Source organism: Hetaerina americana, unplaced genomic scaffold, assembly GCF_022747635.1.
Source record: "Hetaerina americana unplaced genomic scaffold, ioHetAmer1.1.p SCAF_85, whole genome shotgun sequence".
In the NCBI taxonomy this organism is placed as follows: Eukaryota; Metazoa; Arthropoda; class Insecta; order Odonata; family Calopterygidae; genus Hetaerina; species Hetaerina americana.
This window is the reverse complement of record NW_027287483.1, coordinates 463,433-491,038: the sequence shown is the minus strand read 5'-3', so window position 1 is coordinate 491,038 and position 27,606 is coordinate 463,433. Positions and strand designations below refer to the sequence as shown.

The 27,606-nt window shown below is 34.9% G+C and overlaps 3 protein-coding genes across 7 annotated transcripts; 1 reads left to right on the top strand and 2 right to left on the bottom strand.

The window, feature by feature from the left end:
• Positions 1-1,879: 1,879 nt before the first annotated feature.
• eIF2D (eukaryotic translation initiation factor 2D) lies at positions 1,880-9,682 on the bottom strand. The gene is made up of 6 exons (XM_071597288.1): positions 9,327-9,682; positions 7,872-9,212; positions 7,706-7,795; positions 5,795-5,990; positions 5,119-5,290; positions 1,880-2,094 (listed from the first exon to the last, which is right to left on the bottom strand). Exons 1-6 carry the CDS (start codon positions 9,380-9,382, stop codon positions 2,009-2,011), a joined length of 1,941 nt encoding a protein of 646 aa, XP_071453389.1. The 5' UTR covers positions 9,383-9,682; the 3' UTR covers positions 1,880-2,008.
• Positions 9,683-11,011: 1,329 nt separating this feature from the next.
• Thor (eukaryotic translation initiation factor 4E binding protein thor) lies at positions 11,012-13,128 on the top strand. Its single transcript, XM_071597316.1, has 3 exons — positions 11,012-11,482; positions 11,761-11,922; positions 12,001-13,128. The coding sequence occupies exons 1-3, from the start codon at positions 11,341-11,343 to the stop codon at positions 12,042-12,044; spliced, it is 348 nt and encodes a 115-aa protein (XP_071453417.1). The 5' UTR covers positions 11,012-11,340; the 3' UTR covers positions 12,045-13,128.
• An 8,864-nt stretch (positions 13,129-21,992) lies between these two features.
• Positions 21,993-27,099, bottom strand: nmdyn-D6 (nucleoside diphosphate kinase 6). Of its 5 annotated transcripts, none has more exons than XM_071597310.1 (6): positions 26,927-27,099; positions 26,214-26,368; positions 25,997-26,139; positions 25,762-25,922; positions 25,457-25,607; positions 21,993-22,924 (listed from the first exon to the last, which is right to left on the bottom strand). In XM_071597310.1, exons 2-6 carry the CDS (start codon positions 26,280-26,282, stop codon positions 22,918-22,920), a joined length of 531 nt encoding a protein of 176 aa, XP_071453411.1. In that variant the 5' UTR covers positions 26,283-26,368; positions 26,927-27,099; the 3' UTR covers positions 21,993-22,917. The 5 variants fall into 5 exon arrangements, with proteins under 5 accessions (XP_071453411.1, XP_071453410.1, XP_071453414.1 ...); XM_071597309.1 differs by lacking the exon at positions 26,927-27,099 and adding an exon at positions 26,741-26,864; XM_071597313.1 differs by lacking the exon at positions 26,927-27,099 and adding an exon at positions 26,540-26,611.
• Between the last annotated feature and the right edge of the window lie 507 nt (positions 27,100-27,606).

Here is a 27,606-nt window from a genome sequence, read left to right as displayed (position 1 = left end):
ACATACTTAGAATTTATTCAATTTCTATGGTCTTGACAGCTCCTCATAGAAAACAGTTGTGCCTCAAATTGATGATGCTAAACCCAGAATTTAAATTGAATTTCACCATACCAAGGAGATGAAAATCATATTTTCCCTGTGTCTTTCATAGCTGTAAATTTCCAATCATCTATTTGTAAAGAGCTAAATACAAAACCTTTCAAAGCATCCACATTCAAAAAAATCCATGGTCACAACTGAGAAATATTTAATTTTGTGCTCTCCTTCATTTCCTTACAGGATGTACTAAAAAAGCTTTGCTAAATTTGTTCTACTTTATCCATTAAAATACAACCCATGAACATTTGAATAAGTACAGCAGAAAAAAAGGATCAGTTATTCAAATGCTGGTCAACCCCATTCCCATCTGGAGGGGATTCTACTCTCAACAATCTTTTTCCATAACATTTTCAAAATCTGTCAATGCTGTATAGTAGTACTCAATAATTGTCAACACAGTGTGAAGAAAATTTAAACTAGTATCACAAGGACTTGATTGTTGATGGTGATTTGAAGCCTCTCTCTCTAAGGAACTAGTTTCTTTTATTAGAGGAAATGAAGAAATTATGGTATTGGGTAAGATTCGCCCCACAGCATCACCATGACTGGGGGATGTATGAACTAGTAGTGAAAGCAACAGCATAGTATAAATTTCAAGCTCTCCCGAAAACACCATGCTGCAATGATGATGTTCTCAATGTATATGTAGGGCTACCTCTCCCCCTTATCAGCCAGGAAACAGTCATGCACACAGGAGGCTCATTCCAAGGCAGCTTAGCGATGAGCACACCTATTGCCTACCACTGATCATTCGAATACATCCCACAAAGGCATACGCGAACCAAATGGACAGTAGTACTTGTAGCTCTTGGCTTGTGCAAATTTGTTTTTATCTTACAATTTTCATCAATTCAAGGTTGTATCAATTTGTGCATAAAATGGTGAATGTATTTTGAAAGTAAATCTTTTTGAAAATTTTATTGGTAAGCCAAGCCTTACCACCTAAATGAATGCCTCTGTCCTACTCTGCTCACCTGTGATGTAGCACATCTTGTAGACTGATGGAATGCCGGAAGCATTGAAAGATGCTCTACAGAGCCTTGTCTGAAACTCCTTTTTACATATTGTTCATTGTCATGCATCATGACATGATGATGATGTTACGAGTACACTTGATGACTACACCAGCATTAGTAACACTTATTATTTCTACATATCTCCCCCATGTCAACTGATTCATGAAGATTCCCAAAAAAGTCAACATGGAACTGAAGTGAGCATAAAAAATGTGATACAATATGGTATGGCAAACAACCTGATTCTATAACATATTTTTATATGTTATCTCTAGAATAAATTATATAATAGGGAAATAAATGCAAAAGTTCAGGGAAAATGAACAAATGGAGCAATTTCCAAAAATATAGAAAAAATAACTATATTGGCTTCAAAACCTTTAACTTTCAAACACTCATTTGTTGTATAATCACATTGTTTAACATTTGTGAAATACAAAGATGAATTCTCAGAATTAAAAATTTTATGAGAATCATTAAATAGTCCCTCAGCAAATCCAAGAGGTGGTGCTTGTAGTATTTAGAAAAGGTTTGCCTTTAGTAAGCCACATCTCTCACCAGACTGCTGTTTAAGTGTCAGCTATATATATATATTTATATACCACATTTGCTCTCAGTGGAGAATATAAGCAATCATCTGGTTGGTTCAAGGGCTGATATGGCCCTTTTCTGTCACAATCTTTATGAGTTTTTGCATCGATACATAACTGCGGACAAAATATGGATACATAACCACACTCCAGAGACAAAGGAAGTTGAAACAATGGATTTCTAAAAGATTTATTGAACCACCATGTAACGGAAGCAAGTATTTCATTGAAATAAACATCTTCATGATTGCATTGATAATTAACCAAAAATTGCTTCTGAATCTGAATAAATCTTCATTTCTTTCATTTATTGATAACACGTCTTGATTTCTTCATTTTTGGTGCATTTTCCAAACCACGAATGAACCTCTTATGAATCTGATACTCACCTGGAATAAAAAAATTTCCTTTTCATCTTCACAGATACAAATCACAGGGATATGAAAATAAATAGATTAATGCCTTCCATTTAAGTATTAAATTTAGGTATATATTTATGTTTACTCACTATTAAAGATGTGCAAGGAAAAATATTCATTGAACCAGGAAAGATTCAAGAGATGGAGAGAATGCATAGAAAATCTACTACGTGGTAAGGAAGGATATTAGGCCTGCAAACTTGGACAAGGAAAATATGATGTAGATAAGGATAGTTTCAGTCCAAGCATACTTGACTGCAAGTAAGAGAGGGCATTATGGGAAATAAAACTTATTAAGACTGTGGGGGTAGATAACATCACCACTTACTGGTCTAGAAAATCGTGGAAAGAAGAAATATTAAGGCCTATTTTGCAGCATTTATTAGAGACAAATTTGGCTGAATGATTATGCGAAAGAGAAGTTAGTTCTCACTCAAAAAAAAAAACGAAAAGAGCTATATTTAAGGACTTTAGAGCAATTAGTTTAATCTCATATGCAGCTAAGGTGATACTTAGAATTATCAATAATAGAATGGAGTGGAGGGTAAATTACTACTTAGGGGATGATCAGTTTGGGTTCAGGAAGGGGAGAGGCACGCGGGATGCCATTGCAGTAATGTGGTCACTAATGGAAAGTACAAACAGAACGTCGGTCTGTTCAAAAGGTTCCCGAATTTTTCGAAGAGTTCGCCTCCAATTGGTTATTTTTTAATCCGCTTGGAGGTATTGTGCCCATGGAAACTTCCCAAATAACCGCCTTCAACCACTTTGTTGATATATTGTTTTGTTGATTTATTATGGCCATTAATGTGAATGGATTTTGAAGAGAGCGGCAAAAAATCGATTCGTGAAAATGAGCTCTTTGAAGGAATTGTTCCATGAAATTCTGCATGAAACTCTGCAAATCCTTTAAGGAAACTTTTCAGTTGATTACCAAGGCTTACGGTGAGGATGCTGTGAAAAGTACCATGAGTTATGAGAGGTTTACCCAGTTCAAAGCGGGGCCGCAATCAGTGAAAGAGGATGAGTGTTCCGGAAGGCCATCAACGTTAACTGATGACCCCCACACCGAGAGAGTGAGCAATTTTGTTTGTGCAACTTGACATTTGGACTGTGAGGGAACTAGCAGAAGAATGTGGCATCTCGATAGGTTCATGCTACAAAATACTGACTTAAAAATTGAGGAGGCATCAAGTAACCGCCAAATTCGTGCATCCTCTGATGACAGACCAGAAATAACATCAAGTTCAAGTCTGTTTGGAACTGTTTGGGAAGAGATGAAACTTACTGGTCCAGGATCATAAAAGGTGGGTTTATGGATATGACATTGAAACACACAAACTATCTTCACAATGGATTGGTGACATCTCCCACCCCAAAAAAGCTTGACACGTTCGCTCAAATGTCAAGGAGATGTCGACTTTTTCGATGCAAAGGGGGTTGTGCATCTAAAAAAAAGTCAACATCAACCCAAATACCTACCTAAAGGCCTGACAGTCAACATGGAGTACTACCTGAGGGTTAATGCCTAAGAGAGAGAATCAGGTGAAAATAGCCTGAATTCTGGAGGAGCAGGGAGTGGTTTTTTTCACTACGACAATGCACTAGTGCATTCATCTCTCAGAACTCTTTTAACCATAAACAAGACTGCTGTGTTTTCCCACCCAACCTACTCAACAGACCTGGCCCCATATGACTTTTTCCTGTTCCTAAAACTAAAAACTACACACAAAGGAAAATGATTAGCCACCATTCCAGAGATAAGAGAAAAATTTAACTGAGGGGTTATGAGCATTCTGGAAGAAGCATTCCAGGACTGTATCAAAAAGTAGATAACGTTATACATTGGGGAGGAGATTAATTTGAAGGGGACCCTTAATTTTTTTGTAATAAACAAGTTCAGTTACTTTTTGATCCAACCTTGTATTTGCTTATTTTGTGAATGTTGAGAATGCATTTGACAGAGTAAATTAGTTAGAATGAATGAATGAATTACAGAAGATAGAAATGGATTGGTAACTTCCCCACAACCAGTGCATATCCTCAGACTGCTTAAGGGCATGTGGTGGATAGAGAGTAGGGATGGGCAGTGCTAAGAATGGGGGTGAGACAGGGATGCCAATTACCACTTGCACTTTCCCATATATATGCATAGATAATGGTAAGGGAGGCATGGAAAGGAATGGAGGTAGGAATGAAAGTAGATGGGGAATCCACAAAATCAGTTATATTTGCAAATGATCAAACGTCAGTTAGCTCACCAGCCAAAGGGGGTGCAACCATTGCTGAGGGCATTAGAACATGAGTGTGACAAGTATGGGATGAAGATAAATGTAAACAAAAAAAGTAATGTTTTTTTTATATGGAGGAAGGCTACATTAAAATTGGGGGACAAAATATAGAGGAGGTAGAACTGTTTAACTATAATAGATGTTTTTTGGACAAAGAAGCCTTAAGTAGTAGGTATATGAGAAGAAGAGCTAAATTACCCAAAGAAGCTTTCACCATGAGAGAATTGATGGCAAGGATGCTGAAGAGGATACAAAAACACTAACTGAAACTTTGGCAAGAAGCTTGTTTTGTTTGGTGTGGAAACTTGGTCACTGAAGAAAGATGATAGCTGTGGATCTGAGACTTTTGCAATGTGGGAGTGAAGAAGGATGGTAACAAAAAATAAACAAAGACTAGGCATAGTGGGGGAGCAGAGAGGATTAAGGGGAAATATGCAACTGAGAAAGGAAAGGTGGATGAAGAAAGGCAATGAATTGGTGAAGACTCGGATAGAGGGGAGAATGTTAGGGAGGAGGAGGAAAAGGTTACGCAAATAGGACAGAATGAACAGCCACAGAATTTATGCAGAATTGAAGAAGGGATTATAACACTGGCATCAAGTTGCCTTATGGGCATGGCTTAGAAATATGGGCATGTCAAGTTTGTGTCCATCCTAAACCTATCACAACAGTAGACTACTGAATAGTATTAATTTATGTTTACCTGTAAGCAGTTTTTCCAAAAATATAACCTGATTTCCTTGAACCATTACTTGGGCTGACTTGGATCCTGGCACTTGGGTGATAGTTGCACTAGCTGCGACACCATGTTGACATTTTTTTACAAATTCAGTAGAATCAATTCCATAAGCTTCAAGATTACCAATTAAAGTAACCTGCAGCAAAAACATGGCACTAAATATTATTCAGAGATATAATCATTAGAAATCATAGACACTCATTAACATCAGAAGTATTTTGCATTTTAATAATTATGGCAATGTGAGATTTGACCTCAAACAAAAGGAAGTGAAAAAGTATCTACTTTTGAAAATGGAAATAAATGTTTACTGCACTCCTTAGAAAACTTGCAACACATGGATAGAATGCGTGTTCATGCTAAGGTTTGTCATATTCACCCAACAGAATTGCATCAGTGATGTATGATTGGATCCTATTTAACCAGATGACAGACAAAAAAATCCACAAAGAGTAGAAGGCAAGAGGTATGTCAGCAATTCTCGAGCTTAACTCCAAATTTTCTGAGAAATCAGAAAATTTCTTCATTGGTTGCCTTTAACCACTTCATTAAAAGCAATGAAAAGATAGCATATAATATAAAAAATAAGGCAGGATCACATTAGCAACAGTTACTAAGGTAAAACGTCAAATTTTGCTACCTTTTTGTTTCCTGTCCTAGTGGCCACTGTAATTTCAATTGGTTTCAATTTTCCTTTGTTCACTGAGCCCGACTGGCCAATACTGTAGGAATTACCCATTTGTTCTTTGCAAGTAGTTACTAATTCCTTCCATGTGATGTCCTCATTTTCTTTCAGGCGAAGACAACTACTTAGTGTGTGATCCAGCTTCACAAACCTGCAAACACACTGACATCAATAGCATACATACTTGGGAAAGTAATATCAATAAAGCAACAAGTCCAGTAATTTAGATGACAGTAAAGTTCCACTGAATATGGTAATACATAGTGGCATTAACCCAAATATTAAATGCATGGTGATCCATGATGTCAACATAAAGTCTGCTCGAACCCTTCTAAAGGCGAAATACAGGAGTAAAGGCATTTACACACACAATTACGTAGCAGATAGTTGAAGCCAAGACTTTATAGAAGTCCATATTGGTGGAAGAACTTACGAATGAAGACTTATTGTTGCACTGAACAATAATTTTTTATTTAAAAATTGTTCCAAAATAATATTACTTTCAGGTATACCAAGTATACTTGAGTACAACATATCTGATGATGCTGCAGTGCACAAGATAAGTGTTGACTGAATACAGTGATGAAATGGTACTTGAGGGTAAATAAGAAGGGTGAGGCATGAATTAGTTATGAAAAAATATAAATTGAATACAAATATTGTATTAGTATAAGAGAAGTACACCACACTGGTTTATTTATTACTTTGAGATACTGGCAGAACATAGATTATTATGAATAGATATATAACAGAAGAGTACCTGGTGCAAGGTGAGAGCAAACTCAGGAAATATTTGGTGAACATGGTTGAGGGGACTCTGAATACGTATTATTAGAGGAGATGCCAGGAACAGAAAAGAGCATGAACGAAAAAGTGTATGAATGTGACAATAGCAAGCAAGGTTAGCGAAGAATTAAAGAAATTAATAAAGACGGTAAGCTTCCATTAATAACTTTAATCCAGACCTTGGCCAAACCTTATTGAAAAGAAACAGCATAAAAGGTATGCATGCATGCATTATATTCCCATTGCACAAAATATACTTAAATATTTAATCCTTGGCTACCATAAAGCAAAATGCCAAAGTTATACATTAAATACTAAAATATGCTCTACTCCTTGTGCCTTAATTATTTTTTACTTATGGTACACACCTTTATCTTTAACAAATATAGATAGAAGGTGTGTGAGCTATTGGTTATGAATTCAGTACTGACGTCTTCCCATTGGAAAGGAAAGGGTGGAGATTTAGAGTCAGCCTAAGTAGAGTAATGAAATGGGGTTAGTAGTTAATATCCCACGTAATATAGAAAATTCATTTTAAAACTAAGTTCATTTGTAATAAATATGTTAAGTACCACCACAAATTTTTTAATTACAAATTAAACAGGAAATGCTTAGTTTTCCCAATTACAGCATAAGAAAGTGAGGATGAAATCAGTAAATTGGTATCAAGTAACAAAACAATTGAATCTTAAAAACTAATCTACGATTAGCAAAACATTTAGCTGACAGCCAAGAAATGTTTTTAGTAGCAGGATTTGAAACAATGAATTGTGACCCCTGGTTTCAACGTTATCATAATCATCATCAACTCTTGAAAATATGAAGCACTGAAACCTGCTTCATAATTTAAGATTTTCATCCAATAATGAATTTTATATTTGTTGTCCATGGTGTAATATTCCACAACATGACTGTAATCCTTCGAAATATAACAATAGAACCGTTTGACTTTGATAATAATCATCCTGACCTATAATGGCATTGTAATGCATATTAAAACAATTTTAAATTGTTTTGATAATATAAATTTTACATTAGTTCAGGATAGCCTAGTATGTAAATCATTCTTATACTAATTACCTCTTGTCATTGGAGCTTTGCAGTCCATTCTTCATCACATATTCTGTAAGATGATGTCTTATTGATGTTGCCATTAAGCTTTCACCTTTCCTGAAGAAATGAAGTTACTGGTATGTGTACAGTTGACTTCAAAATAACAACGAGAAATTTCATGAAATGAACTTACTTGTAACCAAATGTCTTAAATAGCGGCAATGTGGATGCGTTGATCACAAACATTTCATTAACTTCAGTAGACTTGGCTGATGATGAGTCTAACAGGCCTTCATCATCGTCGTCTGAATCCTCGACAAACGTTTTTAACAATGGATTACTATAATTTACACCAACAATGCTTTCCACTCCTTTGGAGAGCTCTCTTATTTCAATTACACCTTTCTCTTCTATTTCTTTAAGAAACTTTGAAACCTTTTTGTAACTTGACTTCTTCACATCCAAGGATTCGCCTTTGGGGCAGGCTGTTATCATGTGGAGCTTGAAAAAATTACTTGTCAACAGAGGTAATGATAATTTCTTTGCAGATGTTTTCAATGCTTTCAAAAGGCAGTACTCCAACAATCGGTCCATTGACCCTTGAACTGAAATACCACTGTTCTCACAATCTGAATTAATTACAGCGAGATCATCTTTACTCGACTGCATGGCAATTGCATCCATTTCAACACCTGAATTTTCACTAACATGTCTTAAATCACTATCATTTTTTGGCTCAGAGGTTCCCATTTCATCGCCGATTTCCAGCTCCTCTAGAGACATTAACACTGATTCTCTTGAGCTGAGCTCACCACCTATCTCGGAATTGCAGTGTTCTACTCTCTCATTTTCGACTGATTCACTCTCAAAACCAATTTCATCTAACTTTGGTGCAATAATGTCTTGAAGAGCGTTGGAACCGATCATTATATTATCACCTCCGGCATACATCAATGATGGATCCATTTGTAATTTTTCTTCGCAGGAATATAGGCTGCGTATAATTGGAGGGGGGCCAAGGTTTGGAGGATTCATTTTTATATTCGCGCAAAGGAAATCCCAATTGTAGTGTACTATATGAACCCCTTTGCCTCTTTTTGCAGACATGTACATATCAAAACTTGACAGCGCAGCAGTTCCAACAGCTACTGGGGCTCTATTATCTGAAAGATTAACTGACACCAAGTCACCTTTTTTAACATTGCCGAAAGATTTAATGGTGTACGGTTCCTCCAACACGACACCAGGCAACATTAGATCAGCGCCTCCCACTAATTTCGCAAACACTTCTGGATGTGTTGTAAATGTATGGAGCAGATCTGGAAACTTCCAAAGCATGTACACCGTTGGGTACATAACTTTTTCCACTTCAAAAACTACAGGGATTTTATCAACAGCATAAACTACCACCGACTGTCCACAATGTGTAACTATCTTCATTGTTGTAATGCTCTCTTTATTTGGAAACAGGTTATTTAAATCTTCATCGGTTAGCTGGCAAAAATGCTCTCCGATTTCAGAACGGATCTTTTTCCTGTAAATGAAGCATAACACTGTTAAAATTGGGATGTAAATACCTTTCAAAACAAAAACAGGTTAAGACAATCAATACTACGTTATGACCAACTATCATAAAATGAACTCTTACCGCTCCGATCCTTTTACTTGTGAGTGGCTTTTAATTTTGAATTGTTTCCGGAACATAGTTAAAACTTAAACAACCACTCATTGATGAAACGGTACTGCAATAAGATGATATTGCAAAAATATCTCTTATACTTTCGAGAATTTATCCTTCAATGAAAATGTACAGTATTTTACCAACACATCCGAAATTAAGCAATAGTAAATGAAAGTTTAAAGCACAAATATGACACAGCAACGCATGCCGAACACGACAGCCGATTCAACCCTTTGTGAAACGAAATATTCCTAGAGACAGACGACTAATAACGTAGATTGATCATAGCGACCAAATAGAAGCAGTGGTGTCGCAAGCGTACAGATTGATAGGTTTGGGGTGGTTGAGATGAGCACCGAGCAAAGATAGGAGCGCTAGAAGCCATTGGGCATCCCACTTCAAAGTCACGTGATGAAAATAGCGCTAAAAATAAAGGTTCTTATATTCTGTATTATATTTTTAATTAAAATGACAATTAACTGGCTTACTGAAACAATCCTTCCTTTTAATAACAATTCTCATAATATACTCCTCACTATAAGGGATTTTAGAGAAGTACATTTTGAAATTCATTTTAAATTTGAGTGTTTATAGGGTCAGATGAGACACGTGTTCTGACACAATGAACTTGGAAAGATTTTTTGGTCGTCTGAAGGCTGCATTTTATTGCACTTGAAATTTCAGTGCACAACATGTGTGCTATTAATCCATGGAGTCGCCATGAGAGTTATTGACGAAACTGGATCATATCGTGTATCGCTGTCCACCTTCGCATGTACTGCTACCGCCAAGGCTGCTAATATTTAACCTCGTATATGTATAGGATTGTTCGTATGAATTGGCTAATCTGCAACAAAAACCAAAATTAATGCACCCGTCACATAAAATAAGATATATAGGCCTTGTGACGTCACAATGGTACTCCAATCAGAGAAAATTATTGAGATGAATTATAATTAACGAGTATTTAGTATTATCGACATTTGTCCTCTACGGGCTGAAGTTGCAGCATTAAGTGTGTGATATTTAATTTCAGCCGAATATTTTTTTTTTCAGTGCAAGAAAGTGATTTCCCATAATAGCCGCAATCAGTAGAAATGCTACCACTTAAGTTTAAAATGTTCGCTTTCACATAGGTATCATAATAAGATGATATTTGTACATTAAATTTATAGGTCTTAAAATCTTAGACTGTCAAAAATCCTTGCACATTTTACTACAGTTGAATAAAAATCAAAACCATGGCAAAAACATGACAGGGCTATGCCATTAATCCCTTTTCATAGGAAGAGAGCGCAGCTGATGCGTTTGTTACCTAAGTAAAATAAAACAGGTAGGCATTCGTGAAAGTGAAGGCGTACAGTTTCGACGACTAAATCTATCACTGTTCGTGCAACATGCTAATAATGTCACCCTGTGCGCCTTGTGCCTCTATCTAAAAATAAATATGTTTTCTTGAGTTCAATCGCTTTGATATGATGTATAACGTAAACAGTGGGAAATTTTATAAAATGATCATTTGTTAAACAAGGAAAGGCAGATACACTGCCAAAGTGGAAAAGAAGAATCTTAGGTTTTCTAAAGCAACTTTAAGTGCTTCATAATTTCTTTCGAAATATAGACAACAGATAACCTTGACCGTCTTGGACATCACATTATCCTAAACATTCCTACTGCGTAGCACGGCGTATGGAATCGCGAAATAAATATATTCATTACACCTGTGTGACACTATATTTTGTGCAGTTGCAATTTCAATTTCGAATTTTAATTGTTTAATATTTGGGTCTGTATAAATATTCGTCATTTTTACATTTTTTTAGTTGTTCTTTTGATTGTAATATATGCGGAGTAGATGTAGTGAGTGTTGGAGTGGGGATCTGTTGTCGGTGTTGTAGGGTTGTTTGAGTCGATTAGCTGAACGACACATAAGCTGAGATCAGAAATCCATTATTAAATTTAGGTTATATCTAGCTTTAAAATGTCAGCGTCTCCGGTTGCGCGACAGGCTTCAAGAAGTCAGTCAATTCCTCAAAGGAAAGTTGTTATTAACGATGCGTCTCAACTTCCTGTAGATTATTCAACAACTCCAGGCGGTACATTGTATTCCACCACACCAGGAGGTATTTAGATTAGTAGTTAAGTTTGTTTTAAGTTATTGTTCAGCGGATAACAACTATACTTGCATAATATACAAACTGTACATGTTAGCCCGAGCAAGGTTACTTGTTGGCCATGTGACTTCATTTTTTTTAAATAGCTCATATATACGGGAAAAAGCATCACATTTCATTGTTCTGTATTCAAAATAGTTTTAATCTCGCCACTAATTTGTTTTAACTGCCGTTTCTGTCATCCCTGGGCTTAAACATCATTGCGTGTATTTTTTATTTTTTTCAAGGTACTAGGATAGTTTACGAGCGAGCCTTTCTGCTTCAACTGCGAAATTCACCTCTTGCCCGGACTCCTCCAAAAAATTTGCCAAATATTCCTGGAATACTGTTGAATAGTAGTCTTGCCAAAGAAAATGGCAGCGGGAGCCCCAGCCCCGTAAAGGAAAAAGGTACCTGGCTTAAATTGTGTTCTTTCATTAATTACAGGGTTCTAAACACATTTATTTGGATATTGTTTTTTATTGCAGAGCATAAGGACGATACCCAAGAACAATTTCAGCTGGACATGTAAATGTGACCATCAATTCAAAATTACAGAGAAGATGGAAATATATACCTGATGTTTGGAATCAGAGGTATATATCGGGATATTTTTACACGTTTCATTGAACAAAGGGAAAAAATTTGTTATGTTTGTAATGCTGGATTGAGGGAAATCATTTTCGATTTCTATAGCCTCCTATTCTCCCCTAGAGCACAACTAACTCATCGTCAAGGGCATTCACTTGTTTGCAGTGGTTTTTGGTGCTTAATGTATTTGTAAACCCCAAGAGTTGCATTTCTCTAAACGGTTGTGCGCTGTTTGCAATATTGAGAGGCAGAAGGGAAGACTGAGACGTATAGTCGCAGATCTTAGTGGTGTAAAATTAAGATTCAGTGCAAATAAAAGTAAGTCGTACTAATTAGTGTTCTTCATCAATGATTGAAATATGCTACATGGTTTGTCGTACATGTTTAGCCACGTTAGGCAGTCATATGCCCCTGCATTTAAACATTTGTAATTCATTTGGTTCCTCATCTTTCTTGCCGAGGTTCAAGTATACATTGGCAAATCATAGCCAGCCATGTATTGGCGACTCATTTAAAGTCACTCCAAAAATATTTTCCGATAATTATTTTTTGAAGGACGTCTAGCGTTAGTTTTGTGAATGTATGTATCTTAATAAAAAATCTAGCAAGGCTAGATTTTTTTATAAAGCTGATGCTCAATTCAGCGCTTCATTTAATGGACGTTATCACTCCCTTAAAGCTCTTTGGACTCTGGCTCATTTTTATTAATGCTGATGATAAGTATGCTATGCATTATTTCATATTGGTGTAGACTTGCTCCAAGCCCATTCAAATGTCTGTTAGTAAAGACAACAAACCTAGGTATTGTACTGTCAAATCCTCAAAACATATGGTGAAGCTCATGATAATGTACTGTATTTTGAAATCCTTACCTTATGGCGTTTTCCATGTTTACTGTTCCCTTTTATAGGGTGAATTTTTTAAATTTTGTTAACACTGGATTTACAAAATGTGCCATTAGATGTCATTTTTTTATGCTGTCATGGTTATGTGCCAACAGAAAATAAAGCTATTTTGCGTTTCAAGAGAGCTTCTTTGATTTCCATAGAATGAATTGGCATCTTGTATTTTGTAGTGGATCGATGATTCCATGTGTTAGCAGCTCAAGGCCAGACTTCAAAGTCCTTTGGTCTGGAAGTTTAATACAGGATGTTTATAATGCATCGAAGAAATGATGCAACGCTGTATGACTCTAGGGTGCCCTTAGTATTAAGCATTTGTGATTGACTCAAAGACTGGCCAAGTTGGTTTTGAAATATACGTTTATTTCCTGCCCACAATAATATGAGTGGTAAACTATGAGGAAAGGTGAAAGTGTATCAATAGGACTGAAAGCTAGCTTTAAAAATCCATACAGTTTTTAACTTTGGGCACACTCATCCAATTGATGCAGGAAAATATTCTTTCATTTCGTTCTAGGCTATGGTTAAATTCTTAAAACATGGCCTTCAATAAGCCACCTGACTAAATTCTCATCCTTCATAACTTTTAAAATTGTATTACTGTAGGAAATGTCCTTTTTGTAACCTTGTAAATGAAAGCATTTTATGCTATATAACCAAAAAATGGGTTGGAATGTTTTGACTTTTCTGGTTAGATGAATGGTAATATAATTTCCATAATTGAAAATTTGGCATAGATTTCTCAAAATTTTGTTTTGAAGTTGAAGTTGCTGTGGGTTTTATGATTTGGTGCATTATAGTCTCTCTTTGATGGTATTTAAACGTCTGCATGCTGCATTTGTACCATCATTTTCAAGGAAATTTTGCCTGGCCTGCTGACTTAAGTTTTCAGTTTTAATGCTAATCAGCAGGGCGAGTGAAATGTCAATGGTTAAGTATAGAATGTATTTAGTTAAGGGTAGAATGCAGTTGCAAAAGTGAAATATCATTGTTCAAAGGGGAGACTGAAGGTTACAGGTAAGAGGGGAAATATAATATGTTACCATAATGAGGTTTTATAATTACTTGAAATTTTGGGAAATGAGTTGCATGGTGATACATCATATATGAATCTAGATTGACTGGTCAGTTGTTCACATAGTTATGTGGAACATCAGAACAGGTTTCATTTTTAAGTGTATCAATTGCCTTCCTATTACTAGGAGAATAAAGGTTGCTCAGTATGAAATGATCAAGCATTGGGCTTCCATTGAAAGGCATTTGGGAAGTATAAAAATTAGAAGCTTTGTAAGCTGATAATTGTAAAGACTTAGCTGTAATTATATATAATATGCTCATATTTTACTGGTGATATGGATATATGAGAATCACCACTTTATTGTGTTTTATTGAATTATTTCTATGCTTCAAGTACCACTAGAGAATGTTATTTAAGGTATTATATTCAATAATTACTTAGCTGGAAAATATAAAAAAATTATGGTGAAGTGTTTAAACTTCGTCGTAGGATATCTCTTAGCACTCAATGAAGAGTAATATATTTCTAGTTTAAGGTTATTACCAAAAATTATTTATTCCTGAAGCTGGTGCCTTTGATTTCCCTGAGAGATGGTTTGGCATGAAAGGATGATTCATCCCATCTTTAAGGATTAGGAACTTCAAACAAAAAATTAATAAACTAAAAAAATTATTATTTCCAGTGGTAAATTACAACTGCCCAACTTATATAAATAATGTCTTCAAGAGGAGGTCGGAGATGAAGACTGGGAACATATGCATTGTCATGTGGATGATGGGTGACTTAATTGAAATTTGCCTGATACCCATCTTTTAGCTTTGCAAAGGATAAAAAATAACTGCAAAAGTTCTCATTTTCTTATAGATGCGAGAAAATTGAAATTGGGAAGTTCAGGAATGGATGCACAGTGATTTAGACAACTCCAATGGAAATAGAAATGCAGTAAAAATCAAAATATCTTGGGGGAAATATCTATTAGGACAATCACTATTCATGTGATAAATTCTAATGTGAAAATTAATGTCAATTTTCCATGAGAAAATTTCAGTACTGCATGCATATGGCCTGTAATTTCTGTTTTGTATTCAGTAGAGCAAGATTTCTGAAGCCAAAGGTGCTCATAGTAGTTATGGGGTCTGTAACTTACCTATTTTAGAGAACATTCCTGGGAAAGTTAGCAATACTAATAATTATGGTAAAAATATGGAGCACTCTTGCAATATATGGAGGCATGCTAATGCTTTCCTTTTGAATCAAATTTTAAGTTTTTGGGGAGCCTTTCCTCATTTGATTCATCTCCCTTAGGCTTAGGCAGCAGCTATTAGACTAAAGCTTTTACCTCAACGATGCCATTAATTATTTGGTAGTTGTGTGCATCCAAAACCTACCTAAACTGGTAGATAACCCAAATTAATGCGATGTAGCTACTTAATATTTATCAAATGACTATCATTCAAAAGTTATAATGAAAGAAGGAAAGCCTATTTAACCAGGAAGTTCACTCTTGGCATTCCAGAGATTTTTGCTTGGACCACTCAGTTCAATAAAGGAAACATTTCTTCTCGAATTAATACTGTATTGCAATGAGGTATATCACAATCCTCTACCGAAGTACCATTGTTTCTGGTCACTGTATCAGTCATTCATGGCAATTTCAAGTCGCAAATTCCTTTGAAGTTACAATGTAACAATTTTAGAGTAAAAATCATTCACCTTGAACAGGGTTTGAACCTAGATCCCTCAATGTTCAGCTGAGTGCTTCAGTCAGTTAAGCTACCAAGGTATCCTCCGTTAGGGATAATCAGGCTTTACTAAGCTAGGAAGCCAAGGGGTTGCAAGTATTGCTGAGCCATTGTGATTAAACATTGACAAAGTCAAGGTTGAAGGTATGGGATGAAAATATATGCAAAATCAAAGTTTATGCTGTTTTCGATAAGTATACCTATTTTGGAAGTGTTTTGTATGGCCTAAGTAATAGGGGCATATGAAGAAAAATTGCATTAGGCAAAGAAGCTTCCACAAGGAGGAGGGAATTTATAATTCAATTCTTCATCTTATGCCCCTAATAATTCTGAAACTTCCCTATTACTGACCATCCAGGTCCAGAACACTTCTGAGATAGGTCAACTGTTTCACCTCTTGAAGTTTATGAGCTCCTGTGTTAAATCATAGATTAGCTTCACTTTTTCATGAGGAATGCCTAATATTTACTTAATTTATATTAATTTTCATACCATAACTCACACTTATCACAATGATTTTCTAATTCATTCATTTTTTCACACTTCCTAATGATTATATTGTAACCCCATGCCAGAGATGTTAACTGAAGCTAGATCAGATGCAAACCTTACTTATTTCATGACATACCTACCAAATTCATTCCTACCTCCAGTTCTTAGGGTTGAAATATCTTGGATCATAAGTTGAAAGAAATGGAGGACCGGATGTAACTGAGAATAAAATTCAGATAATTGGAGAAAGGTAAGTTGGGTGCTGTGCGACAGGAAGGTGAATTGTAAGATGGAAGGAAAATTATACAAGTCAGTTTGGAGACCTGCGATGTTCTAAGGTGCAGAGACCTGGCCAGTTTTATGAGCAGAGTAAAGTAAGATGGAAGTCACTGAGAAGAGTAGGTGAGGTGGCTGTGCAGGGCAACAAATGGGACCAGGTAAGGAATGATAAATTTGAGGGACAATCGTAGTGGTGCCTACCCATAAAAAGGGATGGTAAAAAATGTTACAATGGTTTTAGACATGGGGAAGAGCAAAGAATCTGTTGTCAAAAAAGTGGAGAAGGAAGAATATGAGGAGGACCCAAGTTAAGTTGACAGAACAAGGTGAAAGAGGATTTGAGCGAAAGGGGGAGAAATGAGGAAGCTGTTAATAGGGATAAATGGAGGAGGACCATAGACAGAATCACCAACCCAATTTGATAAGGCTGAGAGAAAGAAAACTGGTATCCTTTGACAAAAAGTTTTGCTGGTGGACAAACAAAAATATAATGCTAAGCAGTAGAAAGTCGGTTCCTGACATAACTTTAAATTCCAGCAAAAAAAATTGCTGCGCGACTTTATTTGAAAATGATAAATACTTCTCTCATAATTGAAGCTTTATCCTTGTCCATTATTTGGATTGAGTGCGTAATTTTACATTAAACAATATATTCTGATGAACTAAATGATTTAAATAAACTAACAAAAACCTACAAAAATGATTTCACAAAATCCAAATTTTAAAGCTAATAATATTTAACCTTAAGGTGTATTAAGACAGAAGGACAACTTCCTTATATACATGTTTTTAAGGTGGAAGGGATGAAAGGGCAAGACCATGAGGAGTAAGGTCAAGTAAAGCAGGAAGGGGTGAAGGTTATTATGAAAGTGGATATATTTGATCAGCATAGCTTTGAATGCAAGATGTTACACCAGCCAACTCAACACCCTTTTACTCACATAAAATCATGGACTTTCATTCTTCTATCTATCCAAAGGACTTCAGTAGAAAGAAATAATAATTTAACAGATGGCCTATACTTATTATAATTGCCCTGTTTAAGTGATCGCCCAAAAATATATATGTAATGAAGTTTATTTATTCTGGTCTCCACTATGGAAGAGAAAATGTGGCATATTCATTATTTGGGCAGTTTGCTAAAAGCGTTTCATATCAATTTCTAAAAAATAAATTTGGTCTTTAAAATCACCAACTGCTTTGAAAAACTTGCAGGTGAAATGAAAAGACTATGTGGGCCCTATGAAGGAAAATGACATTTATTAACTTGCTATTAAAAATTGTTACGGTGTAAGTGGAAAAAACATGTCGACGTTGTAATATTCTGACAAAAGAACATGTTGGTGCTCTTAAAAATAACCATGAGGGTAATAGAAACTTTGCCACACGTCTGTTATCGTACGGCCAAAAAATTGATTTTTAATTAATCATTGCACTTAATAATTCACTGATGTGAGGCTGACTAGAAAATTGAAAAAGAAGCTACTCTTGTCAGAGTTCGTTTCCTGCTTATTCCCCTATCCTTTTAAATTTAATGAAACAAATTTCCTAACTACCTTTGTTACTTGACCTGTCTCCTCTTGTTCCTTTGCTTTACCATCTTGTGAAGGTGAGTATAATAAAATCGTTTTTCTGATTTACTGCACATGAAAATGGCAATGAAGCATTGAAACCCAGCTTGGATGAAATTACTTTTTTGTTTGTGGTACCTTTGCAAAGGTTAATTTAAATCTTTATATTGCAACAGAATACCACACAGTTTATAAATAACTTGATATATAAAGTCAAATAATCTGACTCAATTTCCTTAAAGGTAGAAAATCACTCTTATTTTGTTCTCACAAGAAGTGACGGAGTTCACAGCTTGAGGATCAAGCCTTACCACATCCCCAGAAGTGTTCTCCACCTCTCAAGTTCATTTAGTTTGATGTTCTCAATATTATGCCATGTCAATGCTCAAAAGCTTGTGGCAATGATCCGCATTGGCAAGGATAGAATAGAAACCTTTCCTAACAGATTTTTTTTAGATTTAATTTCTTAGCAACAGCAATGCCAGTCATACACATTACCACAACTGCAGAAGGTATGCAATCATGTAGCCTTTTGGTAAAAAGTAATATATTAATACTGATGTACCACAAATATCTATTTTAAATACTAAACAATTTCATCAGAGCATGGTCGCAAAAGCAAAGAAATACACAAGACAGAAGAAGCACACTTATGTTCCTAAGTGGCCCATGCTCCCTTAAAGAAATTTCATAAGAACTTTATTCCTGTATTTGTGCTTAATGCCTGGTGCAATAAATAACCAGCAACATTAAACCAGTTTAATTGAATTTAAATATTTTACTCAATCTATGAACTTTTTCCAGAAAATGCAAATTATGACATCATATAATTAGTTTCCTCTACAAACATTCAGCAACTTATGACAAGATTGGTATACTTTTATTTCAACTTACATTAAGAATTTAGCATGAACTAGTTTTTCAAAGTTCTTTCAGACGTTTCCACAACATGTTTATATGAGGTTCTTGGATTTTCACCGCATTTGTTACCTTGTACTGACAACAGCTTCCAGTTGGAATACTGGTGAAACTGTGGTCAGTCCAAATCAACAAACTGAGTGAAAACTTTATAAGTATGCAGAGCTCAAGTTTTTTTAATATACCTAGTATCTCAACTTAAAGATGGCAATACGACCTAATGTTGGCAAGGAACTAGGGAGAAGGAACATTTATACAGCAAAGAAATAAAAGAGGTATCAAGAAATTGTAAATCAAATTCTGAATTTTATGTAGGGTAAATACAAAAAAATGATTCCCTAGATGAACACATTCATTACTCCTTTGGTACATAAACTTAAGTTGTGGTAACTAACATACAGATAAGTAAAAATCAGCATAAAAATGAAATTATCACCTCAAATTTACTGTTTAAACTTTATTCATAAACATGAAAACATTAACATTCAAAACTTAAATAATATTACCTGAGAGATAAAATCGTTTTCATACCAATTTGGACGCAAAATAAAATTTGTATGAGCTGATGAACAATTGTTTAATAATCTCACTACTGCATTTGCTTACATAAATGCATAATATGGGACCAATGATTAATTATGGCTCAACATATTGAGAAAACGCATTTATAAACACAAATGGTTCATGTAATTACTATTGAAGTGACTTTTATCCATTGCCAAATGCAGTATTTTAACTCAATTACCAAAACTGTCTTCTCAAGTGGCAATGAAGATCAACAAGTCAACATGACAAGCCAAAGAAAAGATAAATACAAATTTTTACACTAGCAATCACTTTAACAGTGTATTTCCCATAGGCTAAATGTCCTAACATTTATCCATTATATCACAAATATTTGGCACATATATCCCAACAGTTGGCTGAATTCAGCTCAACATCTCTATTCAAGTGACAAGTTAACTCCCCTCCACTCACCCTATTCACTCTACCATTATCTTAATTAAAAGTAGCAATATTACCACACAAAATTCAACTGTTTAATTATTGATAGTCAGCTTGTACTTAAATGAATAGATATCCTCAATAAAGCTGTATTTAACAAAGACAGAAAAAATCTTTATTTAGCCAAGATCTTATCAAAATATCTCTGGAAGGTGGCCAAATCTGACTGCCATGCACATAAAATACATTGGCAATACTTTCACAGAATTTTAATGGCTTCTGACATAGAGCATATTTAAGAGCCCTGAAGAGGAGCAATCTTGAACACAACAAGTCGAAGAAGAAATAATAGAATACAATAAAATCCTTACAATTTATGCAAAACCACTTCACAACAAAATCCAAAACCATTTGGTCCCTTTCAGTCACAAAGAGATGCTTCTGCAAGCTTTTTTGCTTTACACTTCTACACCCTATATGACTAATTCTCATAAGTAAACACCTCGACACATAAGATTTACTTCATGTGTGTTAAACCAGTAATATGTTGAGTTAAATAGAAGAAAATGGCTAGTTCATTTGTGCAAAAGAAAATATTCCTGATTATCAAAACATAAATGCATTGCAAGGTCACACATGAAAATTTTCATAACATTCAGAGGATAGCCTTAGCCTGGTGGAAGTATTGGCCTCAGCTCTGATAAAATAACATAAGTGTGACCTACGCATTGTCTTGAGTAAAACATTCCTAAAAAAAATTGGAAATGCACAAGAGTGAATGACAGTCAAAATTAATTCACTATTGCATTTCAAATGATGGAGTAAAAGAAGATGTGAAATGCATTTTAGTACAAATATGTGGATTATAATCCAATAGATTACAAATACCTTATAGGATGATTATTTCTCACTAAAAAGATTGCACAAAATAAAATATTCAAGCAGGAACTTCAGCCTTCACAAGGTTAACTATTCTCCTTCTAGTAAAAATTTCTTTGGCTATGGGCAAAATCATATGTACAAATTACATTAACAATTATAATCCAGGTTACATATAAAGGTATTTCGAACACATTTCATCCTGAATGAATATGATATCGTCATAAACAATAACACCCAAACAATATGCCAAATTTGTCTCAATCTCCCAAAGAGTAAAAATATAAATGAAACATATATTCACTATTAGCAGTCATGAACTCTACCTACAATTTTAAAAAATATGCACCATACTCATTCTACAAAAATGTATACCTATATGAGCTGAGTCATAGCACATACCAAGAAATTTCTGACATGTGGGTTCATGGAAAGGCACACACAAGAGAACAATATAAAAAAACAGCACCCAAGTGCTACATACAGTAAATAGAATCTATATCATTGTCCCTACCACCTTCTTCCCCTGATTGAAGGAAGGGAATCCAAGTCCAATTCATGTTTCTTTTGCGTTGGCCACGGCTTTGGTGCTATGCTTATGTCATGGAAATATCATTTTACACATAAACATATCTAGCCTCTAAAAATCATATCACCAGGTCTTAACCCTAACCATTCCAACAGCAAAACTACACCCAACTAACAGCCTAAATATCCCTCTCAAATATAAATGACAGATTCAGGTGCGATGTGGTGACATTTCATAATGACATAGACAAAAACTTACAATTTTCTACTCAATAGAGATTTATTTTAGACTAGTTTCAATGTACTACACCATTTTCAAGTGCCTCAAAATGATGCGGTACATAGAAACTATTCACAAATAAATTTTTATTAAGTGTAAAATTGCAATTGTCTCTGTCATCCCTAGTAAATATCTAAAAGCCCAATAAATCAGATATATATATATATAATATTTTATATATATGTATATATATATATATATATATATATAATATTTTATATATATGTATATGTATATATATATATATATATATATATATATATATATATATATATATATTCTAATATTTTATATCATTCACTCTTGTGAACCTTTATAAAAACATACATTTCCAGAGATTTTATACACAAAATAAAAATTGCATTGCTTTATTCCTACTCACATAAGCAGAGCTAAAGCATTAACTAAAAAATAATCCCACTGTACAAACAAAAAAATGGCCTAATTGAAAATTTTTGCGTAAAACATGCCGGCATTTCCAGAAATAAAATCAAAAGATTAAAATTAACCTTCATTTCTCATTATTACAACCATCTTTTAGCAAAGAGCCTTATAGAAATTGGCTAATTATCTAAATAGAAGTTTTATTTAAAATTATAAATACCCATTAAGAACTGTTGGAAAAAAGTGTTCATTATTAGTAAGCACCACTGGTAAACTATTTCAACACAATTGGAAAGTGATTCAGTATGAATATGCACATATGCATGGCATACCAAATGCCATTACAAATATAATATTTCTTTATGGATCTGAAGCATTTAATTTAATGAAACAAAATTATTAAATGATAAAGCTTATGGCATAAACCACTTGCATGTTCCAGGGCATACATAATTTATGACCAAATTAAGTCCAACTATCAGAGTAAATGAATCACCTTATGTTATTCATATGCCACTAAGCTAATTTTTATTCTCATAAAATCAGTCACAGGGACTTAAATTCTCATAAGTTGCACAAGCAAAAATGCTTACCATCTCAAACAAAACAGAATCTAAGGACTAAAAGTCATAAATTGTATCACACAGTTGCAAATATTTGTCTAATCTTAATTCCCTGCAGACTATTTGGAGCATATTTTAAGGCCTAATTCCATCACATGCCAATGATATACATGCAGTAATATCACCAATTTGTTTTTTCTAACTTTATCCCAATACAAGTATTACTCATAGTACATCTCATTGACTACTTCATGTCCATCTTCATCCATAAAACTGCAAGGCATTAGTGGTGCCACACCAGTCCATATTAAGTTTACACCCTGGAAAAAAAATCTCTAGAGTAACATAAGTGCAGTTAAATTTAATGGAGTGAAAAACTTTTACTGTGTATATGCTCCTTTAAAGTTAAGAAAAGGTGATTTGACATAGATATTAGACTGATTCCAAATCTAAAAAGACTCTATTAGTCGCCATATATTAAGTTGGCTAGTAATTTAAATTTGCACACTGAAAAATGAACATTTTTATGCAACAATTTTATACTATAAGGGTAGAGAAAGAAACTTTGCAGTTCCCCATAAAGATTTATTACTTCAAACGACCATGGTTTCAATGCTGTGCATCATCATCAGGTGAAATACATGAAAAATTTCTCAACGTATATGGCCTGGCTCCCGGTGGCAGCGGGGTAACGTCCTCGCATACCAACCCAGAGGTCGTGGGTTCGATTCCCACCTAGGTGGATTTCCCTCCATCTAGGGCTTGGTTGTATGTGATTGTCGTCAAATGTCTGTAATGTAGGGTTAGGTGGAAGAAGGGACTATTAGTCCCAACCTCGCCCAATTAAGTCGATAAATAAATAAACTGGCTCCAAGAGGGGAGGAAGGTAGGGACAGTAAGGGAGAGAGGGTAAGTTGAGTACTGGTGCAGCAACCCATTAGTGGACTAGAAGAGGAGGGGGGGGGGGCTATTTTTCCGCAATGGCTTGACCCCCATTCAACGGAAGTGCAAAGTTCCTTTCTCAACCCTCTTCATGAAGGAATTCCACTAAGTTAAGCCTGAAACTCTTATGAATATTATGCTACTTTATTCCCATTAGAAAGTATAAAAACTTAGGAAAATATACACCATAACTTCATTAATTGTGATATTAATGCTCATAGTGTTTCATCAATTTCCCAACAATGCAGCTATTTCATATTTCAAATTTTTTATGAAAAATAACTATGCGAGTTTAATAATTTACAAATACAAGTACATCAAATTTTGCCCAGTATAATTTTCTATTAATGAGGGTACTTTTTAATCACAAGCAGTTTTAGATAAATTAAAAATGAAAATAATTACAAAATTAAAAATTAATTTAAAAGGTTGCCTACTAATTAAGTTCATAGAAAAAGTCATGGTAACATTATATTAATTTTAGCCAAATTTTCAAACCCAATTGCATCCAACCTAACACCGCCTACTTGAATCATCACTAAATCAATAATAAAATGACTAATAGGATGGACAAGACACATGTTTGATCCAGCAAGTGCTTGAGGGCTGCTGGATACTTGGTGCTACCCCATTAAGCGATACCTACCTACCTACCGTCCCAATCTGCCAATAAATCAAATAAACTCATATCAGGCATGCAGCATAATGTCCTCCTGAGGTCCCTTCATCTGCTCTGAAAGTATGAGCTGAAAGCAAAGTAGCTGACTAACTAGTAGTGGTAGATATGGTTACCCCATTTTTGGGCCCTTTGGATTTCATGAAATGGGAGATTTTACAGTATCAAGCACCACCATTTCAATAATAATTATTGGATTTAGGTTTGGATAAAGCTTTGTATAATACACAACAAAGTGGTAGAGTGGGACTGGAAGAATAATAGAGATTTAATTTAATTTGAAGGCAATTACCACAGCCAAGTGGTGTTCCCTCACGGTGATAACAAAAAATGTTGGGGATCACTTAACTTCACACCTTCTGCAACACTAGTACCAGCTTAATGGCACCTTCAATTTATGAATTAAGGATTCTAAACAATTACCTAGCACTGGATCCTCAGACCCCCCAGTTATTCCCACGCCATAGACAAACTTCCTGTTTGTCCTTAACTTGAGGATAATGGAGAGAGTTATCAGACTTAGTGATGCCAATGCTTAATTTTTACACACTTGTCAGAAATTACTCATAAAAAGTGGATAATTAACTACCACTCCACAAAACAATAAGTTTGATGACCTGTAACTTTAGAAAATAACACAATGGCACCCAATATTTTTTGGTGTCCTGTGCTGTGTTTCTTGATTTAATCGATTCTACATGGTGTATTATCAACCACATGATAAGTAGAAATGCATGGACATAAAACTCGCTTCACTTAGCGCACAGACAATTGGCCCATACCAGCCAGAAACTTTTCTGCATTGAGGCACCATAAAGAACGGAACATTTGAAAAATTAAGAGATGGAGAGGAGTCCAATTAATTAAAAACGTTACCCATGAACACATAAACATAACTAGTAATAGTACAATGCTTATGCTTCCCCATACATACACTTAGAGCCTAGGAATTGGAGTAATGCGACAGATCTGTAGGTAGTTAGGAACAGTGTCAAAGAATATTGACGGTTGCAAACAAAATACCAAACCGAAAAACAAAATAATATCCAAACGGACTCTTTGCTACAATGATAACAATTCAGCTTTAGCACACAAACGCTGTACGTAATTATATCGACCATTCAACATTGCCAAAATACAACTCTACTAAAATACCTAAATAAAATCCACACATTAGACGATTTGGTTTCATTAAAATAGAAACATTATTATCCAAATGGAGAACTATACATACCTCGCTGAAGGACAAATTTCATGAATAAATTCATTCTCCTTCAACTTTACTTGGCATGACTGAAAGTAGCACTCTTTATTTGAGTGCCAGTCATCGACATCGAAATGTGGGAAGAAGAAGTGTATTTCTCTAATTGCAGATTGTTCTGAATCTGAAAAACATGGCAAAACGAATGGGAAAAATTCACTTTCACTCCATGGCAAATTTACTCAGCCATTAGGACAATACTATCATTGCAACTTGGGGGTAGTAAAGATCATAGCATTTCAATGGTTTCCCAAGCGTTTGTAATTTGTTAGACGCACCTGAACCATGAGCGGAATTTCTGGTATCGGTAACTCCATATAAAGCTCTAATTGAATTAGGATACTCGGCTTTGGCTTGATAAACTTTAGCTGGTCCCAGGATGCGCCTCCACAATATTACAGAATTAAATCCAGCCAGAACGTGTACATGTACAGGACCGCTGTCACAGGCAAACATAAAATGTTAAATATTTGTCAAGCTAATAGGTAACTCATTACAAAACATCAGTCAAACCTGGCTAAAAACGTTGCCAATCTTTCATAAAAGAACTTTCCCCTGTGTTCCTTATAAAACTCTTCTGCTTCTTCCAGTGAAAGTTGCACCTCAGAGGTCTTGATCACAAAAAATCCACTTCGTAATATTCGATTTCTTATGGCCTAAGAATAAATCACCTATTATAATTACACTTCACAAGTAAAATTATAATATTATTTATTTTAAAAATGTTAACCTTAACTACATGAGGAACCTTGGTCGCATTCGGTTTGATGATGGCCAAAGTTAATTCTAAACACTTCATGTTCGCCGAATACGAAACAGCCCAGCTTAAGCTACGTTTTGTGTCATACTGACGTAGCCCAAAATAGAATTCACGGAGTCTTAATCCTAAAATCATAAAAACGTATATGCATTTCAGAAAACTTTTATCAATTCATTGAATCCATGGACAATCGATAAAAATTATAATTTTTGACATGGTCATACAAAAGAGTTAGAGATAATATCGAAATTGAAAATAAATAAACTATAACAAGTCAAAGGTTAAACCGTTTGAACCAAGGACGAAGGTTTGTAAGTTTACTACGGTTCCGCATTTATCTATAAGTCCAGTGGGTTGAGTGGCAGCACATAACCACAATTTCTTGAGAATCACTAGTGTGCAATGATATTCAACGTAAATATGCAAGAAATAAAATAATATAGGTGGGCAAGCTCAGTAGAAAACTCGACCCACAATTTCACTATTATTTATTTTACCATTAAATTCATAAAATGAAACTATATACTCCGGCATTCAGGTAATATAGTTTGATTTTTAAGCCGAAGGTGAACGCTCAAAAACAAATTTTATAGCGCGGTAGGATCCTTTGGCTTTAAAATCTGATCGCCATACTTGAATTGATAAACATAGCGAGAATTCAAATTTAAACCACATTTTATAACCTTTTCCGTTCAATTTTTTTGTAATTCAGCGGAAGGAAGCACTGAGCATTTTTTAAGGCCCTAAGCTAAAAATTAACATAACATTCTACAGGAACGTCTCTCTCTCTCATAGCAGCTAATTATCTTCAAAAGATTGAAGGCCAGTTGGATAAGCAATGACCGTCGATACGCATCCACCCAACAGCCTTGGAATAAAAAAACAATAACGCTTGACTGTGGTTTGTTCAAATTAAAAGGATCGATCAGTAGCACCAACATTTGAACGATACCTCAGCAGCGAAATGATCGAGCAACCTGGAATTGAACGCAGAGATTGGCATTTTCAACCAAGAGTTTGATCTTGCCACTTCTTGGAAGGTTATACACTTTGTTATCAATGCGGGACGTATATGATGTTGGTATAAGAGTTGAAATTCTACGATAGAGTTGAGCATCGACCAGTTAATTCTGCTGCTAAAGACACACAAAATGTTCTGAATATTTGAGCTGAAATTTCTTTAAATAATGTAATTCTAACTTAACATTTGTGTTAAAATCAAAATGTGAAATAAATCAAAATGGACTGGGGCATGGGAGAAAGCTTTTGAAATATAGCCCATACCACAATTACAAGCTTCCAGTGGCCAAGACGATTAAAAGTCTGTCCAGTTCGTGTGTACACGTACTCATTGGCATGAAAA

Excerpts from the sequence above, each read along its gene's own strand:
- eIF2D (XM_071597288.1), bottom strand. The coding sequence starts at position 9,382 with ATGTTCCGGAAACAATTCAAAATTAAAAGCCACTCACAAGTAAAAGGA. Across the intron at positions 9,213-9,326 it reads CAAGTAAAAGGATCGGAGCG|GAAAAAGATCCGTTCTGAAA; the intron begins GTAAGAGTTCAT and ends CTTCATTTACAG. Across the intron at positions 2,095-5,118 it reads TTTGGAAAAACTGCTTACAG|GTGAGTATCAGATTCATAAG; the intron begins GTAAACATAAAT and ends TTTTTATTCCAG.
- Thor (XM_071597316.1), top strand. The coding sequence starts at position 11,341 with ATGTCAGCGTCTCCGGTTGCGCGACAGGCTTCAAGAAGTCAGTCAATT. Across the intron at positions 11,483-11,760 it reads GTATTCCACCACACCAGGAG|GTACTAGGATAGTTTACGAG; the intron begins GTATTTAGATTA and ends ATTTTTTTCAAG. Across the intron at positions 11,923-12,000 it reads CAGCCCCGTAAAGGAAAAAG|AGCATAAGGACGATACCCAA; the intron begins GTACCTGGCTTA and ends TTTTTATTGCAG.
- nmdyn-D6 (XM_071597309.1), bottom strand. The coding sequence starts at position 26,777 with ATGCCGGAGTATATAGTTTCATTTTATGAATTTAATG. Across the intron at positions 26,369-26,740 it reads TTCATTTTATGAATTTAATG|GATTAAGACTCCGTGAATTC; the intron begins GTAAAATAAATA and ends TTATGATTTTAG. Across the intron at positions 26,140-26,213 it reads AGGTTCCTCATGTAGTTAAG|GCCATAAGAAATCGAATATT; the intron begins GTTAACATTTTT and ends ATTTATTCTTAG.